Below are 20,431 nucleotides of genomic sequence, written 5' to 3' on the forward strand. Positions count from 1 at the left end.
CTGGGGCTGCAGCATATGTGGGAGCATTTGTCTTCCAATTAACTATTACTTTCTTTTTGACTAAACTCCAGCTCTTGGTATCAGAAAAAAAATATTACCCACAGGCAAAACTTGTTCAGATGGTGAAATCCGGAGGCTGTGCCCCATCTTACCAGATTTCCTACAGCCAAGACGTGTTCAAACTGTGGCGTCATAGGATGGTGCTCCATTGCCATAAACAGGGTGTTCAGGACGATGCAGATGGTGATGGCCAGGTCCACGAAAGGGTCCATAACAATCAAGTTCACAATCTCCTTCAGCTTTATCCAGTAAGGGTGACACTCCCAGATGAGGAAAGTGTTGGCAAATTTATACCAGCATGGCGGGCACTTCCTCTGAGACTCTTCCAGCTCTGTAGTGGGTCAAGAACAAAGGGAGCCCCTCAGTCTTGGGAAGGAAATGAAAGGGTTAGGCTTGGCGGGTCTCACTGTTATCGACACGAGAAGGAAGGTGGCTGGGGAGTGCAAACTCTCCTGAGAGTTTCCGTCAGTTTTCCTTCTCTTGAAGGCAAAAAGGAGGCTGATCAGCCCCAGGTCCCATCCCTGTTAACAATGATCTAGTTATAAACAAAACTCAACACACCCGTTTGGGGAGCATGGCAGCCCTGGACCAGCTGGCTTTAACATGCACAACTGTACGATCTCAGGCAAGGTAGTGCTGACTGCTCTACGCCCCTGCTGCGTCATCTGAAAGGGCACTGACTTCTAAGCTACAGGACTAAAGGAGTCCTCAATTCTCCATCACTTACGCACTCAGTGGTTGACAACAGATAGCACCGGGCCTGGCATAAGGTAACTCCTCAATAAACGGTAGATACGCATTGTATCATTAAACTATTATCAAAGAAGCAGAACACTCTGAAGCCAGACACACGTGGGTGCAATCAGCTCAGACAATTGCTAACTGTGGGCCTTGAGTAAATTACTTCAATTTTCTGTGGGAATTAAATGAGCTAAAATACATATAAAGTGCCTCAGAACACCCTAGTGTATAGCAAGTGGTGCTATGGAAGTATTTGCTGCTATTATACATTTTCTTTACAGCAGAATCTGCATCGTCAGTCAAGCCACCATGTGGACTCTCTTCTGCTCTTGAGGATGCGGGAGTTCGCAGCGCTGTCAGGAGCAGAAACCGCGTCCGTTCCTCTCTGCTCCTTCCCTCCTCTCTGTCATCCCTCCTCTCTCTCTTTCTCTTCCTTTTACCCATTCCCACTCTCACCCTTCCCTTCTCTATCTTCTTCCTCTTCCCTTCCCTTGACCTCTTTCTTTTTTCCTTTTTCTTATTCTCTTGTCTTCTCCTCTGTCTCTTTAGTTTGTTACTCTTTTAAAAGCAGAACCCGTTGTCTTCAAACAAGTTCTTATTTGACCTCCAGTACATAAAACAGACAAACCAGGAGCTGCTCTAGCTGAGGCAGGAAGAGGAGTTGGAGTCCAGTGTAATCCAAGTCTTCCTTCCCTGAGGTGCTGCCTCAGGGTCCTAGGACTCTAATAAAATCAGACTGAGAATCACTGGACGCAATGAGCTCGAAGGCAGTTTTACAATGCAAAGATGGGAAAGGATGATCAAACACAGAGAGCTATTCTGCTACAACAATCTAGGTTTCCTGCTGCTGCTGCTGAGTCACTTCAGTCGTGTCCGACTCTGTGCGACCCCATAGACGGCAGCCCACCAGGCTCCCCCGCCCCTGGGATTCTCCAGGCAAGAACACTGGAGTGGGTTGCCATTTCCTTCTCCAATGCATGAAAGTGAAAAGTGAAAGTAAAGTTGCTCAGTCGTGTCCGACTCTTAGCGACCCCATGGACTGCAGCCTACCAGGCTCCTCCGTCCATGGGATTTTCCAGGCAAGAGTACTGGCGTGGGTTGCCATTGCCTTCTCCGAATCTAGGTGTGAGATCCCTTCAAATTAAACATAAAATATAATACACAGCATCACTAAGGTTCAAGAACCTTGATCTGGAAGGATGTTCTTTAAGAGGTATAACTCTGAAAACTCAGCAGCATGACAGTCCTTAGAGGCCAGGTCTTGGTTTTGTGGGGTTGGATACAACTGTGTCTCCTACTGCCCTAGCCCTACTCAAATCCACTAATGAAATCAAATCATTTGGGAATAGAAAAAAATTTCCCAACATTTCACCAAGAACAAGATGGCTGCTTTGTATCAGTCTACTTCCCCCATTTCCAACCAGCTGGAAGGTGCCCATGGTGATGGCTTTATTTTAGATGGGGTGCTTTGGTTGGGCTTCTGATTGGCTCCCTGGTTGCTAAGAAAATAGGTTGCCTTGGTTTTTCAGATTTAAGGGCCACAGTAAGCGCCACGTGGGAGTCTGCGTGGGAAAGGAAGTCTGTGAAGAAAATTTGCTTTGGCTTCTTCCTCACAGAACTCCCTCCCTTCCCAAGGTAAATTTAGTTTTCTCCTAAAAAAGAAAATTGAAAAGGTTCTCTTATTTCCATAAATTCTTATAGTACATATTTGGAAATTTGGTTCCGTTCCTTTTTTAATCTCCTCCTTTCTCCAAATGTCTGCTGTTTACCGGCAGGTGGAGGTTGAAGCGGTGACTGTTCACGTTTCTAACCGGTGATACAATTGTAATGTTTCACAATGAACTAAGCTCCCAGTCCTCCCCAGACAGCAAAGGGCGGGGTGGGTTTCCCTACCCTATAGGGCACCAGGAAGGGATACTAGGCATCTCCTCCCCTCATTTACAGAGACGAGAAGATCGTTGGGATAATCTTTTCCGTTTCACAGAGACTAAGTAAAGCTGTGGAGCTCTAGGAGCTAGGAAAGATCGACTAGGGGAATAAGGAGGTTTATGAAGTGACTCGCAACTCTGCAAACTGTTATTGGCCCCACATGCCTGGAACGGTGGAAGAACGTGGTCTGGGGAAACGTGTTAACCTATGGGGAGAGATGTCCAAAAGTTTGTGGAGCTTCTCTTAGTTTGTTCCTGAACATTTTCAGAGAGGTGACTGTAGTCTTCCCAGCCTCGAGGGCACTGGGGACTGCTTGCAGAGAGAGGCCTCAGAATTCCTCCAAGATGGCAGCCTCAGCAGACCAGGAGGCTTCTGGAGGCAAGGGCCTCTCCCAGCTCAGTTCAACAATGGGCCAGGCACTGGGAATACATCTGGTGAACAAGAGTCGTCACCCTCACAGAGCTGACAGCCACGGCTGCAAAGGAAGATACCTGGTAAGCAATTGCACTGACACTTTTGAAGCTGCTTAACCTGAGAATTAATAATGCTAAGCACCATCACTTCCTCATTCTTACTTCAACTCTCTCCCGCAGCTCTACTGTTTGAGAAGTAAGACTGCATCACTCTCTGCCACTATCCCATGTCTTGTCGTCTGAACTATCCCCCAAAGTTATGGCTCTGCTGACAGTGAATTCCACTGAGTTTACTGGATCCTGGTGAGCATGTTTGCAATAGGATGGGGGCGGGGGGGGAGTCAGAGCAGGCAGGATTATCCCATTATTTACAGTATTCTGGAATTCTCCATTGTGGTTTCTAAACCATTAGATAAGAGGTCTGCTTCTTTGGACTAAAATGATGCCAGTTTCCTAACTGAAGGCCTGAAAAGAACAAATGATTATTCATTCAACGCTGGCTTTCCTTGCTGCAGCAATCATGAAATACAGAGGGAGCGGTGGTTAAATAGGAATAGATCTTTCTTATTGTCCATTAATTCTTCCTCACATCATTCAGCTGCAGCCAACCACTGTTCTTTGCTCACAGCAGCTCTGTCTCATCACCTTTAGCAAAGAAAATCAAATATTAGGAGAGGGGATCGGAGAGAAGGGCGGCACAGGTGCTAAGGCCCCCAAAGGACTCCTGCAGCCCCAGTGCTCCTCCCCAGCTTCAAGCACAACAAAATTCAGCTCAGTACACATCTTTTGAGCATCAGCTTTTGCCACACCCTGTGCCAGGCCCCTGAGGTAATCAATAAATCACTGTTGTACTGCATGGATAGTTCTCCTGCTCTGATGTTTTTACCAGGAATAAAATATGCCTGGTGGAGGTTGTTAGCTTTTCTTTCTCAACTGCCATAGATAGTCAGAGAAACCTTGTCTTGCTCTCCAAGTGAAGAATAAAATTAGCCAAGGTTTTTAAGCTATTAATAATATATCTTTTCTTGGAATTCTTATGATTTGCAATTATTTACATGTTATCTCAAAGTATAAAGTTTAAAGGTGTTCTATCAGACAATGACCTCAATGAGAATTAAAGAAATCAGGAGCTGAAAGCAGTTAGTTCAGTGTTCCTTTTACTTGATACACTCTCAAGACCAGTCTAGGTTTAGTCTAACTCCTTGCCTACGTGTGCAGATGTGATCAGTCCAGGGGAGCTTGAGGTTCATTTCTAGGGGTTCTCCTTGCACCAGAGATGCCTGCCTCTGCCCAACACACCCACACACATACCCTCCCCCAAACACGCACAGACCAGAAGTGGTATTTTGCTTAAATGACTCAAAAAAAAAAAAAAAATTGTTCCAGGAACACCAGAATAATTTGAGTCTCCTTATCTCTGGAGAAGGAAACGGCAATCCACTCCAGTACTTGACTCTAAGTATCATGGGGTAGCCTGGGAGTGTGGACGCTGGAGAACTGCAGTCGGGAACAGTGTGGGTCCATCACGTGACCAATCAGCTAAAATAACACGCATCAAATGAAGCAGCAGCATTTGGAGTCAGCCAGAATCCCGTGAGAAAACAAATCTAGTCACGGAATCTACCACCGAAGAAATCCAGAAGAGCCTGGCATACAGACATGACCGGACCGAAAGCGGACCTGTGCTGGGGGACTTCGGGGTAATGCGAAATGCTCAGCTGCCTCTCAGCAAGTCAGGCTGTGGTGCGGAGGAGCCCCTGACGTGGAGTCCAGGCTCTGACAGCTATGCTGCTGCAGACATGCTATGGTTCAACAGCGGCCGCTCTTCCCCGGGGCACCGAGTGCCAACGTAAGGGGGCTTTCGGCTTACCTGTTCACATGCCCAGTGTATTTATGGATATGTGGGGGTGTTTAAAGAGAGGCAGAATTAGGTATAATCAAAACGCACAGTGCATTTGTCCTTAAGGGAAAACCAAAAGCTTTGTAAGCAGCTAAAAAGGAAACAGGGAAGGCAAGCCTGGTGGTCGGGGGCATGAGGGGCTTCCGTCATCTTACGTCATGACAGTTCTTCAGTCTACGCTCCTCTCTGTCTCACATCAGCTCATCTGTTCCTCACCTGTGATGATTACAGAGCCTTCCCAAGATCCCCTGGCTCACTCTTAACATTGTTCCTTTGTACTTCTTACCTATCTGTGCACGGTGCTGGCCGCAGCTTTGAAGTCCTTACTGGATTCTCCGCATGCAGATTTGGGATGCTGGTTTCTACAACCAACAGACTCTATTCCTAAAGCTCAGAGGTAGTTTTTGCAAGCAAAATTCAGACCAAGGGATTATATTCATATTACACACACTACATATTTATATCCCAGCAGCTTGGACCAACATCACAGGGCACATACCTTCTACCAGTGTATTTGTAACAACGCTCAATATACTGTTGATCCTGTCCTTTCGTCCATAGGAAGCCAGTTGGTCCATAGAAACTAACAGAGATCCAGGGCCTTTCTTCTTAATCTCCACCTCAGTTGTAGCCTTAAAAAAAGAGAAAACAAACAGGAAGTTGGGTGAGTGAAGTCTTATAAATGTTAAGGATATACCTTACTGGATATAGTCCAGAGGAATAAGAACATATGCTCTTCATTAGATCTTTTTATTCTAATCCTACAGTCCTATTTACTTCAAGAGGTAGAATGAAACAAACTGGCCATGGGTCATCCTTAGTTCCAGAGATGACAAGACCAAGTTGTTTAGGTGTGTATAAAATCTACAATGAACCCAAGAGCCTGGCTGGGACCCACATACTTCACCTGCTCAATCTAAGCATGGAGTAGAAACACCAGATTCCCTGGGGCAATGCCATCAGAAGCAGACCCTGAGGTTTTCCTGTCCTCGTCTCTTCTCCACAGCATTTAGATACAATTGGACCGTATGATGAAAAAAAGTCAAACTCACCTGTACTTGAAATTTTATGAAGGGCCAAGTCCCTGAGCACACTGAATATTACAGATGCTGTCTCCTCCATGTATAGGAACGCCATCATTCTACCAGACTGTCACTTTCACATGTCAAACCTGGGCCTCACTGAACATTAGCAAGTTGAAGGTCTACCCCAAATATCCTCCAAGCCACGATAAACAAGTATGTTAGGTTTTGCTATCTTAATAAAAGACATTGCCTCATATAGGGGTACCTTGCCTTTTTACGTTTTTATTTTATGAGTTAACCTGCAATGTTCAAATTCCCAACCAAATAAAAAGGGCAGAAAATACCATCAGATTGTTAAAGTATTTTCCACACAGTCCACCCTGGGCAATGCTGGTATGGTAGATTATAGCAAAGGGTTTCTTAATGTCTCTCACTTGTATTCTTTGTGCCAACCTGAATATTCTACATCAGATTAGGCTTAATAGGGTGGCTTAAAACCCAACTTTCTAGTAACCATGTTGTCCACTGTAACACGTCATCCATATAAACCTGGGGGCTCCTTCCCTGTGCAGGGAAGAGGGCAGAGACAGTCACTGTCCCTCACAGGACAGGGAAGATATATGTTTGCATGAAGCTAGAGAAGTATTTGTCTAATCAGCGCCAGAGTGTTCTGAAAAGAAAACAAGGGTCTTTGGAGAGCTACGTCAGAAAGTCTTTTTATTCTTATATAGATTTAGATTTTAAGAACCATACTGAACAAAGCTCCTGGCAGACTATATCTTTATCCCACTGTAGTATTTTATCAGACAGTTTCAGATTCAGAGATGTGGTTCACCTTAGGGTTTTATTTGTTCTATTTTGTTTGTTTGGCAGAGCTACAGAAGAAATGGAAGAGAAAAAGAACCAGTTTCCTTGGGAATTCCTATATGCAATACTATAGCAACATCTGCATTTGTAAGAATGACTTCTTAACGATTACCTCAGTTCATGATAATGTATGTTTCTTGGAGAAATCACTTTTTGCTACCATTCCCAGCCTGATATTCATGACACTTGATAAATGAGATTAAACTACTACATTTTAAGAGTGACAATCATCTAAAAATGAACACAGAAAGTCCCAATACAATGGACATTCTTATTTCTAACACCTATGACTCTAGATTTTTACTGAACTGCCCTTGTGCAAATCTACAGTAGACAGATTTCTATAATGCTGACCTCCACGGTACTGTAATACCTAGTGGACTGGCTGGTTCATCAAAGATGATGCAACTCCGCTTAATACGGCTTTGGTACTAATGCCGCTTGCTGTTTTCTGGGCACACTGGATATCAGCATACATAAATTCTTCAGACTTTAATAACAACAACTCTGAAAAACAAACTTAGTAAAAATGCTATCTAAAAAGACCTGGTCAAATTATTAGGTTATCATTTGTTGATACCTATCCAAAAGAAAACAATTTTGAGCTTGGGTTAAAAATATCCACAAAAATTAAAGAAAAATTAACCTCCAAACTTAATATTAAGATGGGACAAGTATTATTTATATCTTTCTATGTAAAATAAAAGTAAACTATAGCAGGACTATGTGGAGACAACTTTGAAATATTAAAATTTATCCCATAATCCATAATGTGTTATAGAACTATAATACACACTGTACATCAATTAAGTTTCAAAAAAGAAACAAATGAAAGAAGATGCCAAGAAATGAATATCTCAAAGCCCATATTTAAGAAACTTTAGAGGGTCAAAAGAAAAATTCATTAATTATTTTTTTACAAAGGCAAGAGTATTTAGCATCAGTTCAGTTCAGTTCAGTTGCTCAGTCATGTCCGACTCTTTGCAACCCCATGAATCGCAGCACGCCAGGCCTCCCTGTCCATCACCAACTCCCAGAGTTCACTCAGACTCACGTCCATCGAGTCCGTGATGCCATCCAGCCATCTCATCCTCTGTCATCCCCTTCTCCTCCTGCCCACAATCCCTCCCAGCATCAGAGTCTTTTCCAATGAGTCAACTCTTTGCATGAGATGGGCAAAGTACTGGAGTTTCAGCTTCAGCATCATTCCTTCCAAAGAACACCCAGGGCTGATCTCCTTGAGAATGGACTCGTTGGATCTCCCTGCAGTCCAAGGGACTCTCAAGAGTCTTCTCCAACACCACAGTTCAAAAGCATCAATTCTTCGGCACTCAGCCTTCTTCACAGTCCAACTCTCACATCCATACATGACCACAGGAAAAACCATAGCCTTGACTAGACAGACCTTAGTCAGCAAAGTAATGTCTCTGCTTTTGAATATGCGATCTAGGTTGGTCATAACTTTTCTTCCAAGGAGTAAGCGTCTTTTGATTTCATGGCTGCAGTCACCACCTGCAGTGATTTTGGAGCCCCCCAAAATAAAGTCTGACACTGTTTCCATTGTTTCCCCATCTATTTCCCATGAAGTGATGGGACCAGATGCCATGATCTTCGTTTTCTGAATGTTGAGTTTTAAGCCAACTTTTTCACTCTCTTCTTTCACTTTCATCAAGAGGCTTTTTAGTTCCTCTTCACTTTCTGCCATAAGGGTGGTGTCATCTGCATATCTGAGGTTATTGATATTTCTCCCGGCAATCTTGATTCCAGCTTGTGTTTCTTCCAGTCCAGCGTTTCCCATGATATACTCTGCATAGAAGTTAAATAAGCAGGGTGACAATATACAGCCTTGACGTACTCCTTTTCCTATTTGGAACCAGTCTGTTGTTCCATGTCCAGTTCTAACTGTTGCTTCCTGACCTGCATACAGATTTCTCAAGAGGCAGGTCAGGTGGTCTGGTATTCCCATCTCTCTCAGAATTTTCCACAGTTTATTGTGATCCACAGAGTCAAAGGCTTTGGCATAGTCAATAAAGCAGAAGTAGATGTTTTTCTGGAACTCTCTTGCTTTTTCCACGATCCAGTGGATGTTGGCAATTTGATCTCTGGTTCCTCTGCCTTTTCTAAAACCAGCTTGAACATCAGGGAGTTCACGGTTCACGTATTGCTGAAGCCTGGCTTGGAGAATTTTAAGCATTACTTTACTAGCATGTGAGATGAGTGCAATTGTTCAGTAGTTTGAGCATTCTTTTGCATTGCCTTTCTTTGGGATTGGAATGAAAACTGATCTTTTCCAGTCCTGTAGCCACTGCTGAGTTTTCCAAATTTGCTGGCATACTGAGTGCAGCACTTTCACAGCATCATCTTTCAGGATTTGAAACAGCTCAACTGGAATTCTATCACCTCCACTAGCTTTGTTCGTAGCGATGCTTTCTAAGGCCTGCTTGACTTCACATTCCAAGATATCTCGCTCTAGATTAGTGATCACATCATCATGATTATCTGGGTCGTGAAGATCTTTTTTATACAGTTCTTCCGTGTATTCTTGCCATCTCTTCTTAATATCTTCTGCTCCTGTTATGTCCATACCATTTCTGTCCTTTATCGAGCCCATCTTTGCATGAAATATTCCCTTGGTATCTCTAATTTTCTTGAAGAGATCTCTAGTCTTTCCCATTCTGTTCTTTTCCTCTATTTCTTTGCACTGATCACTGAAGAAGGCTTTCTTATCTCTTCTTGCTATTCTTTGGAACTCTGCATTCAGATGCTTCTATCTTTCCTTTTCTCCTTTGCTTTTCGCCGCTCTTCTTTTCACAGCTATTTGTAAGCCCTTCCCAGACAACCATTTTGCTTTTTTGCATTTCTTTTCCATGGGGATGGTCTTGATCCCTGTCTCCTGTACAATGTCACGAACCTCAGTCCATAGTTCATCAGGCACTCTATCTATCAGATCTAGGCTCTTATTTCTCACTTCCACTGTATAATCATAAGTTTTTAGCATAGATCCAAATAAATGGCTCCACCAAAAATCTTGGTAACAATAAGATATCCAGAAAATTCCCACATATTTGCAAATTAAACAAGTCTTCTAAAGATCCATGAATCAAAAAGATGATCACAGGGAAACTAAAAAATATTTTAACTGATGATAATGAAAACATAATACATCAAGATTTATGGGATAAAGCTAATGAAACTGTTAAGAGAAAAATTTTCAGCTTTAAATGTTTATATTAAAAAATAAAAAAGATATAAAATCAATTATCTAAGCTTCCATCTTAAGAAACTAGTAAAAGAAGATCAAATTAAACCCTAGGTAAGCAGGGTTTCATCTTATTTACCTTTCATCTAGGTTAGTAGATGAAAGGAAATAACAGTAAGAATGGAAATCAATGAATTAGTAAATAGATAAACAACATACAATTTTTAAATAGGTCAAATATTGGTTCTTTAAAAAGATTAATAAAACTGATAATTCCCCTGGCAAGACTGATCAAGAAAAAAATAGAGAAAATGCAAATTATAATTTTTAGGAATGAAAAAGGCAGATATTAACTACAAATCCTATCAGTTCATTCAGTTCAGTTCAATCGCTCAGTCATGTCCAACTTTTTGCGACCCCATGAATCGCAGCACACCAGACCTCCCTGTCCATCACCAGCTCCCGGAGTTGGTGATGCCATCCAGCCATCTCATCCTCTGTCATCCCCTTCTCCTCCTGCCCACAATCCCTCCCAGCATCAGAGTCTTTTCCAATGAGTCAACTCTTCGCATGAGATGGCCAAAGTACTGGAGTTTCAGCTTCAGCATCATTCCTTCCAAAGAACACCCAGGGCTGATCTTCAGAATGGACTTGGTGGATCTCCTTGCAGTCCAAGGGACTCTCAAGAGTCTTCTCCAACACCACAGTTCAAAAGCATCAATTCTTCGGCACTCAGCCTTCTTCACAGTCCAACTCTCACATCCATACATGACCACAGGAAAAACCATAGCCTTGACTAGACAGACCTTAGTCGGCAAAGTAATGTCTCTGCTTTTGAATATGCTATCTAGGTTGGTCATAACTTTTCTTCCAAGGAGTAAGCGTCTTTTGATTTCATGGCTGCAGTCACCATCTGCAGTGATTTTGGAGCCCCCCAAAATAAAGTCTGACACTGTTTCCATTGTTTCCCCATCTATTTCCCATGAAGTGATGGGACCAGATGCCATGATCTTCGTTTTCTGAATGTTGAGTTTTAAGCCAACTTTTTCACTCTCTTCTTTCACTTTCATCAAGAGGCTTTTTAGTTCCTCTTCACTTTCTTCCATAAGGGTGGTGTCATCTGCATATCTGAGGTTATTGATATTTCTCCCGGCAATCTTGATTCCAGCTTGTGTTTCTTCCAGTCCAGCGTTTCCCATGATATACTCTGCATAGAAGTTAAATAAGCAGGGTGACAATATACAGCCTTGACGTACTCCTTTTCCTATTTGGAACCAGTCTGTTGTTCCATGTCCAGTTCTAACTGTTGCTTCCTGACCTGCATATAGGTTTCTCAAGAGGCAGGTCAGGTGGTCTGGTATTCCCATCTCTCTCAGAATTTTCCACAGTTTATTGTGATCCACAGAGTCAAAGGCTTTGGCATAGTCAATAAAGCAGAAGTAGATGTTTTTCTGGAACTCTCTTGCTTTTTCCACGATCCAGCGGATGTTGGCAATTTGATCTCTGGTTCCTCTGCCTTTTCTAAAACCAGCTTGAACATCAGGGAGTTCACGGTTCACATATTGCTGAAGCCTGGCTTGGAGAATTGTGAGCATTACTTTACTATAGGAATTATTAAAATAAAAAGGATACATTATGAACAATTTTATGCTGTTTCATCTTAAATGAAACGGACAAACATATCCAAACACAACTTATAAAAACTGACATAAGAAGAAATAAAAAATCTAAATAGCCCATATTAATTTACAAAATAATAATAAAACATCTTATCACTAAGAGAACTCTAGACCCAGATAGGCCTCTGCAAGTGAATTCCATCAAATGTTACGGATGGAAGAAATAATACCAATTCTACACAAATTCTTTCAGAAAACAAAGTTTAAGAGAATGCTTGTCAACTTGTTTTATAAAACTAACATAACCCTGATATTAAATCTGACAAGAATATTACAAGAAAAGACAATTAGAGACTAAAATCTCCCATAAACAGAAATGTGAAATTCTTAACAAATATGAATAAATAGAATCCAACAATATATACAAAGGATACTATATAATGACCATCAGGGCTTATTCCAGGAAAGCAAAGTTAATTTAATACTAGGGGAAAAGTCAGTGTTATTCATCACAATAACAGAATAAAGGAGAAAAACCATATGATCATCTTACTCATGCAGAAAAAAGAACACTTAGCAAAATTCAACACTTCTGCATAAAAATAAAATTTCTTAGCAAGCCATGAATAACAATATAGCAGTTCCAATCTGACAAAGAACATTTATGAAATCTATAGCCAACATTACACTTCTCAGTGAAACATTAAATCCTTTTCCTCTAATACTGGAGACACGGAAGGATGTATGCTTTTATCAATTCTATTCAATTTTGTACCTAAAGTCTTAGCTAGTGTAATAAAGCAAGAAAAATAAGTTGAAAGCATAAAGACTGCAGTTGCTGCTATTCACAGAAAATATTGTACATGTAGGAAAAACTATGGAATTTAACAAACAAACAAACCCCAAAACCAAAACCCTAAAACAAAAAACCCTCCAAGGCTAACACAACCAATACACTAATTTATCAAGGTCATGAGCTATAAGGTCAATATGCAAAAATCAACTGTATTTCTATATTCTGGAAACAAATAATTGAAAATAAAAATTTTAATTATACCTTTTACAATAGTAATTTGAAATTAATTAATTTGAGTTGAATCAAAGACCTAAATGTAAAACTCAGAACCATAAAGCTTATAGAAGAAAAACATCTTCATGTTCTTGGGGATCAGCAAAGATTTCTTGGATAGGATGCAAAAAAAACATCATGGAAGAAAACTAACTGATACACTGCACTTCATTAAAATTAAAAATTTACCTACCTAATAAAGCACTTGCATCCCCAACATACAAAAAACTAAAAAAAATCCACGAAAGATGAACAGTACAATTGAAAATGGGCAAAAGATGTGAATAAACAATTAACAAGAAAAGATAACTGTGAAGCCAATAAGCATATGAAGAGATAAAAGCATCATTTTCAACAAAGAAATGTAAATTAAAATCATAATAAATAAATAAACAAAATTTTTAAAAGGGACTTCCCTGGTGGTTCAGTGAGTAAGAATCTGCCTATGAATGCAGGGAACGTGGGTTTGATGCCTGGTCCGGGAAGATCCCACATGCTGCACAACAGCTAAGCCTATGAGGTGTAACTACTGAGGCCATGTGGCACGGCTACTGGGTGCGCGCCTAGAGCCCACGCGCTGCGACAGGAGAAGCCACCACTCATCACAACCAGAGAAACCCAGCACACAGTGACAGAGACCCAGCACAGCCAAAACTAAACAAATCATTTAAAAATCACAGTAACATTTTATGTCCACTAAAATTCTAAAGTCAGCATTAATTATGTGCTAGGAATACGGAGCAACTGGAACTCTAACACATTGTTGGTGGGAGTACAAAAAATGGTATAACTGTTTCGGAACACTTGTTTGGTAGTTTCTTATGTAAATAAAGTTAAACATATATGTACCATATGACCCAGGAATTTCATTCTGAGGTGTTTATTCAATATAGACAAAAACACTTATCTACAAAGAGAGCTGTATAAAAATGCTCTCAGCAAGCCATACTACCACAAACTGGAAATAATGTGAATGTCCAACAACAGGAAAACGGATAAACAAATTGGGGTATATTTATACAATAAATTACCACTCATCAATACCAAAGAATGAACAGAGGTTAAAGCGTCTGCCTGCAATGTGGTAGACCTGGGTTCGATCCCTGGGTCGGGAAGATCCCCTGGAGAAGGAACTGGCAACCCACTCCAGTATTCTTGCCTGGACAATCCCATGGATGGAGGAGCTTGGTGGGCTACAGTCCACGGGTCGCAAAGAGTCGGACACGACTGAGCGACTTCACTCACTCACTCACTCACTCACTCACTGATACACAGAACAACATGAACGTACATCCAAACATTCTGATGAATGAAACAAGCCAAATAAAAGCTACATATTTTATTTGCATATGGGCCTGCAAAAATGCAAGAAAGCTAACCTACAATGATATAAACCAGAAATGGTGGTTTGGAGGAAGACAGCTTGACTAGAAAAGAGGATTGAGGGTACTCTTTGGGATGTCTTAATAGTAAAGAGGAGTTTCTGGAACAATTCTCAGCTGATCAGAGAGTGCCTCCTCCACCTTCCTTTCACCTGCATCTTTGGTGATTCTTGGGCGCCAATTACCCGATGTGCTACAGAAATACTGATTATGCAGTGGAATTCCTTTGAGAAGGAAGAAGGAATGCAGACTGCATAAATGTGTATAAGATGTTATCTGTATGGCGGAAATAAACAAAGATCAACTAAATAAGAAAATCAAAGGCTATTTATTCTGAGTTTGATGTAGTGAGGGAGTTAAGTCACATCATGCACGTTTTTGGCAGAAGTTGAAAGGCAGGCAGAGTAGCAGAGTCTTGAATAGGAATAGGAAAAAACCAAAAGGCTTTAGGTGTGCCTGATTCAAGGCTGCTGGTAGGAAGCTGCAGGCAAGCTAAGAAGCAGCAGGGCAGCCTACATGATTGGCTAGGGGTGCCTATTTGGCTTTCTCTGGGCAGTCCTAAACTGGAAAGAGGGACAAAAATTAGGGAAGTTGTCAGTTATTAATCTAGTAATCAAGCCCTGGCTGCTTTGGGCTGATTGTTAACAGAAGTTACTGTTTAGCTCCCTGGACCGTCACTAGAGATAGCAATCTGGCTTTCTCAAAGTTTGGTTTACAGCAGGCTGGTTTCTTGATTATTTATTGTATGTGTTGTGTTATTATTGTATGTGTCGTGTATGCCTCTTTGAGACTTTGTGGACTGTGGCCCTCCAATTCCTTTGTCCATGGAACTCTCCAGGCCATTTCCTCCTCCAGGGGATCTTCCTGACCCAGGGATCCTACCGGTGTCTCCTGCATCCCCTGCACTGGCAGGCAGATTCTTCACCACTGTGCCACCTGGGAAGCCCCTGTTTATTGTAGACAAATCGATTAATTATTGTAGGTAAACAGACCTTGGCTGCCCAGGTGAAAATTCTATTTTCATATATAGTCCGTTCATTGTCCCTTTGTGTATCCATTTCTTAGTACTCAGCAGATCACACTGATTAACGGAGAGACAGAGCAAACATATTCATCACAGTTAACTGCCTAAAATGATATAACCTAAAAAAGCCTATGAGGAACACTCCTTAAGAGTTCGAAGCACCAGTTGGGAGCTAAGATGGTATCCAGAGAAAAATGCATCTCTGCTACTAAGAAAATTCACCCCACTGAAATCAGGGCACATAGGATATACCAAGATGGGTGGGTCCCTGTGGCAGTCCCTCCTCCCCAGGCGAGGTTGTGAAAGCTGGGACTGAAAGTCCAGATACTGGGCCAGTGTTTCTGTTGTTTTTGTTTGTTTTTTTCCAATTAGAAAAAATTGAGATAAAATGTATATAACATAAAACTCACCATTTGAACCATTATAAAGTATATGACTCAGTAGCTTTTAGTATATTTACAATGCAGATGGGCTTCCCAGGTGGTGCTAGGGTAAAGAATCCGCCTGCCAATGCAGGAGACATAAGAGATATGGGTTCAGTCCCTGGGTTGGGAAGATTCCCTGGAGGACGGCACAGCAACTCACTCCAGTATTATTGCCTGGAGAACCTCATGGATAGGGGAGCCTAGTGGGCTACAGTTCACAGGGTCGCAGAGTCTACTGAGGAGACTCAGCGCACACGGGTGGACTCACAAGGCTGTTACTATTTAACGCCAGGACATTTTCATCATACCAAACACCACCACCTGTCAGCAGTCACTCCCAACCCCTGCCTCTACCCAGCCTCTAGGAACCAACAATCTGCTTTCTGTCTGTATGGATCTGCCTTTTCCAGACATTTCACATAAATGCAACAATATGGTATGTGCCTAGCTCCTCTCACCTAGCATAATTTTTCAAGGTTTATTCATACTGTAGAATGTATCAATTCATGTTGGCTGAATGAGAGTCCATTATAGGGATTCCACTGTATCACATTTTGTTTCTCCATTCATCAGCTAGTAGGTACTTGAATTGTTTATACTTTTTGGCTATTATGAATAAAGATTTTAAGAAGACTTATGTATAAATTTTTGTGTGAACACATTTGAAATTTCCCTGGATAATATACCTAGGAATAGAATTCCTGGGTCATATGGTAACTATGTTTATCTTTTGGAGGAGCTGTCAAACTGTCTAAGTATCTGCACCATTTTATTCCCCTAACAGTAATGTCGGCTGTCGTTTCTCGTGTTAGACTACGGCCAACTGAAGGGAAGAAAACCTGGAGCAGGCTTTTCCCCAGGTACAGCAGCTTCATCATCACCTTCCATCTAGAATCTGAATAGGATTCAGTGAGATATGTCTCTGTTATTGGCTCAGCTGCCCAGTTCTCATCACCTGGGACATGCAGCGAAGGCGTCTTCCTCCAAGCATGCTGAGACCCAGGGACCACAGGAAAGATCATATACTCATTTTCTCCCCTGCCTGATTTTTTTTAGGTCATTTTGGGGCGGGGGGCAGATGAAGGTGTGTATTTTTGTTTCATTTTGTTGGGGAGAGAGAAGGAAAAGTAAAAAGTCAGGAGCCTCTGCCTTTTAAAAATTCAGCCCCTAAGGAGTAATAGAGGAAGCAATTGAGAACCTTAATTACTTTAAACCCAGGACAAATTTGTTCCATTTCTCTTAACTCAAATGCAAAGTTTATTAAGCATTTAGCCACTGACTTCCAACCTCCTAAATTGTAGCTGCCCTTCTCAAAGAGATATTCTACCATATCTGCCGATGTCAGGTTTTGACCACATTTCCACAGATCTACCCAAGGAATCTCAACTTGTTATTGATTCTAAACTGATTTCACATGGAAATACATAACTGGAAATTTATCAGCCAGTCACCTTTCTTGGAACTAAAATTTAGAGCATTTTAGAACCTAGTCATTTATCTCTAGTTCAAGCCTTGCTAAAATTTCTGTGGTATGTATTTTGCTTCAAAACAACTGTACAAAAACTTCTTCTCAAAGGATCTTTAGAATCTTAGAAGAAATCTGACTCTCTCCAAGTCAAGCAATTCAGCAGAAATCCCACTGTCTACTTTTCCAGTTAAAAAGACCAAAAATGCACATGGAAAGGAATAGAAATTGAATTTCTGAATACCAAGAATGGGCCAAGTAATATGCTTCACATTTTATAAACGTTATTATTATTATATTTAATTCAAATAGCTGTCTAACAAAGGTCCTTTTATCTCACTTTTTTTTTTTTTACAGATAAGGATATGGGCTTAGAGATGCTAATTTTTCAGGATCATGAAGAACCCAGGCTTCATAGTCAGCATAGCATAATAGTTAGTGGTTAACGCCGTGCAGTTAGATTGTCTGGATTCAAATCCTACCTATACTGCTTACGGTGCAACCTTGGACAAGTGACTTTATTTCTCTAAGCCTTGGTTTCCTCCCCGTAAAATGCACACAGTAGTAGGATCTAACTCAGAGGGCAGGTGCTGTGAGCATGAAATGAGATAATACTTCTACATCTGCAACATGGCTTCTGAGTCATGTGTGTTTTGGATAGTCAGGAGCACCCGCTTCCTTTACAAGTGAAGAGCAATGATTTTCCAGCTCAGAGCTGAAAAGACATGGGAAAAGTCCCCTTATCCTGTGTTTCAGCAAAAAGCAAAAGCAAAAATTCTCAAACCATCAAGAAATCATCACCACTCAACCACAACTGAATAGTGAATGAAGATGTGAAATATTTTTGATGAGATTCTAATGAGGTGATGTCTGGGTGTCTTTTTTTCATTAAGAATATTGTATTTCTTCATTTGAGCCTGAATAAAAACTACATATGTGGCATAGCTCAAGCATTCATGCTGTGTGAGACCAACCGTGGACCATCAGCGGCTCCCATACCAGTCCATAAAGCATGAGTACGTAACTGGAAGCATACTGATGGTTCAGGCGAAGACAAGTTAATCCGTAGCTGCAGACACATCCAAAATGTTTTGACAGTGAGAATCGCTATCTTCTAGCCGAAAGGGGTATAATAATTGCTCATTTGGCCCAGGCTGCATGTAACATCACGAATATATTAATTCCTTCTAAGATAAATGACTGTTTTCCTACTTCCAAAATAAGCAGTCAGGAAGCATAAGCATCAGAAAGACCTTGGTATCATTTCCACAAGTTACCAAATCTCTGTTAACTGGATAAAACCACCTACTGAATGAGGAGGTTAAATGAGAACATATGTGTAAACTGCTGAGCATAGTGTAGTTAGAACTCAATATACGGTAGCTGTAAGGATTAGGCCCACTGTAGCAAATTAGAAAGAACAACAAAGTGTAAGAAAGGAAAAAAAACACACTAGTTATTTCCCCTCCCAATGCTGTTAACTTGTAGTCAGTCATCCTTTTCCCTATGCAGTTTGTCTTTACATAGATGATATACCACACAAGCAATATGCATTCTGTTTTTGTTTGGGTCTGTCTTTTTGGTTTATTCATATAACTTAGGTATTTTTCCACACCATTAACTACTAGGAGGTGCTTCCTTATGGCTTTCAACAAAACAGTTTTTCCCAGTTATGAAGCCCTTGAGAATAATTTAGTCCTGCCTTCCTCATCTTCCTGCCACTTTGGGATCTGATCTCCTGACCTTGGGAATGCTCAAGTCTGTCAGCATCATCACTCAGGACCACTGCAAAGAATTCTCCTAAGTGCTTACAGGGTGCTGAGTGTGCAGGACCCCCCCCAAATCCCAAAGGTAGCATTCCATCGGCCACAGGGTAAGGCAGTGCAGACAGCCGTACATGCCACAGCCATCTGCTCAACTGCTTCTCACATTTTTCTCCCACACAATATAACAGAAGCTGCTAAAAAAACAAAAACGAAACCTGCAAACCTGCTTATCTGCCTTTAAGCTGAAGTTCAAGCTCCTTCTTCCTGGACACCTTTTCTAATACTTTCTCTTCAAAGAAAAAGCAAGATATATTATTTGACTTAAATATTTTTTAAAACTGGTAGGGTATCAAATGTTACTGTGGTTCTCAACATTTAAACTGTCCCAACTGTACTGTCCATGGTGATCTACCTGTCATTCTCCACTGATTTCGTCTCTTATTTATTCAGAGAATATCATTTGCTATCTAATTGTGGAGCCCAAAATTTATATCTAAACATAGAATTAGTGAAAGTCAAAAGTTAGATTTAAAGTAAAGATAGTCATTCGTAATATATATTTTGGCCAACTGTCTGGTTTAGTGGGGGACTTTGGAACTACTATGTTATTATTATTGTTCTTATTATACCTGATCTGAAACAAACAGTTCTCAAGAGCAATGGTCATGTGACTAGGTAGAGAAGACATTAAAATTAACTGAGAAATCAAAGACTCGGGTTTCTGAAAAGTTTTTCAATGATGAGTTGTGTAACCCCAAGGAGTACAAATTCACTGAGCCTGTTTCCCCATCTCAGAAACAGGAATATCAGCTCCACTTTATCAGCCTTATGGAATTTTTACTTAGAACAAATAAGGCATGTAAAAGTAAACTGTAGCTTGTAAAGAACCATCTAAATGTAAGGGGGAAAATATTTTGCTTAAGAGTAGGAAGAGAAAGACAACATCAAACATCCTCTCTTTTGAATTTAGGACAGTCAACAACTGTCCTAGGATAGTCAAACAACTGTCCCAAAGTGCTAAATAACAAGTCATTCTGAGTAATTCCATCCTTGATCGTCCAGTTTTCCTCCACACATGCATCATGCTAATTAAAGGGTTGGCTATCTTCATGCTGTGTTAGAGGAAATTGAAGTGTTAGAACAAAACAGACCGACATGCTATCTTAAGAAGCTCAGACCAGCTAAGGAGGGACTGAGGAAAGCTAAGGAATCAGAGGTAGAAAGGATCAGGATCATTAAGGTTATAAGAATTTAAAGCTATAAAAAAGGTATAAACAGCTTAGAATATAAAGAAATGTTAAAGAGATGGCTTTTCCCAAAGAGGGGTGCCATTATCCTAACCCCTTGCCAAGTGATTTTGTGAAGTGAAGCTATTATATGCCACTTCTCCAGAGCCTGACATTTGATTACATTTAAAATTTATCTTTCACTTCCCTGTTCCCTCCTCCCCCATGTACCATGTGTTCTTGCCCCAACCACCTACCTTCCCCTCCTTTGATTTATCTCAATCCCCTTATTAAATGTCCAGCTCCCCACCAGTTTCCTTC

General features: G+C 41.1%; 1 protein-coding gene across 3 annotated transcripts in view; it reads right to left on the reverse strand.

Annotated features, from left to right (window-relative positions):
- Window positions 1–20,431, reverse strand: part of SCN8A (sodium voltage-gated channel alpha subunit 8) — a 200,094-nt gene that overhangs the window by 44,496 nt on the left and 135,167 nt on the right. For all 3 annotated transcript variants that reach the window (XM_027967303.2, XM_060412555.1, XM_027967305.3), the window contains 2 exons: window positions 5,543–5,675; window positions 153–391 (listed from right to left, as the gene is read on the reverse strand). In XM_027967303.2, the coding sequence (XP_027823104.1) occupies window positions 153–391; window positions 5,543–5,675 (372 nt within the window). The remainder of the gene's footprint in view (window positions 1–152; window positions 392–5,542; window positions 5,676–20,431) is intronic.

This window comes from Ovis aries, chromosome 3 (assembly GCF_016772045.2).
Source record: "Ovis aries strain OAR_USU_Benz2616 breed Rambouillet chromosome 3, ARS-UI_Ramb_v3.0, whole genome shotgun sequence".
Classification (NCBI taxonomy): domain Eukaryota; kingdom Metazoa; phylum Chordata; class Mammalia; order Artiodactyla; family Bovidae; genus Ovis; species Ovis aries.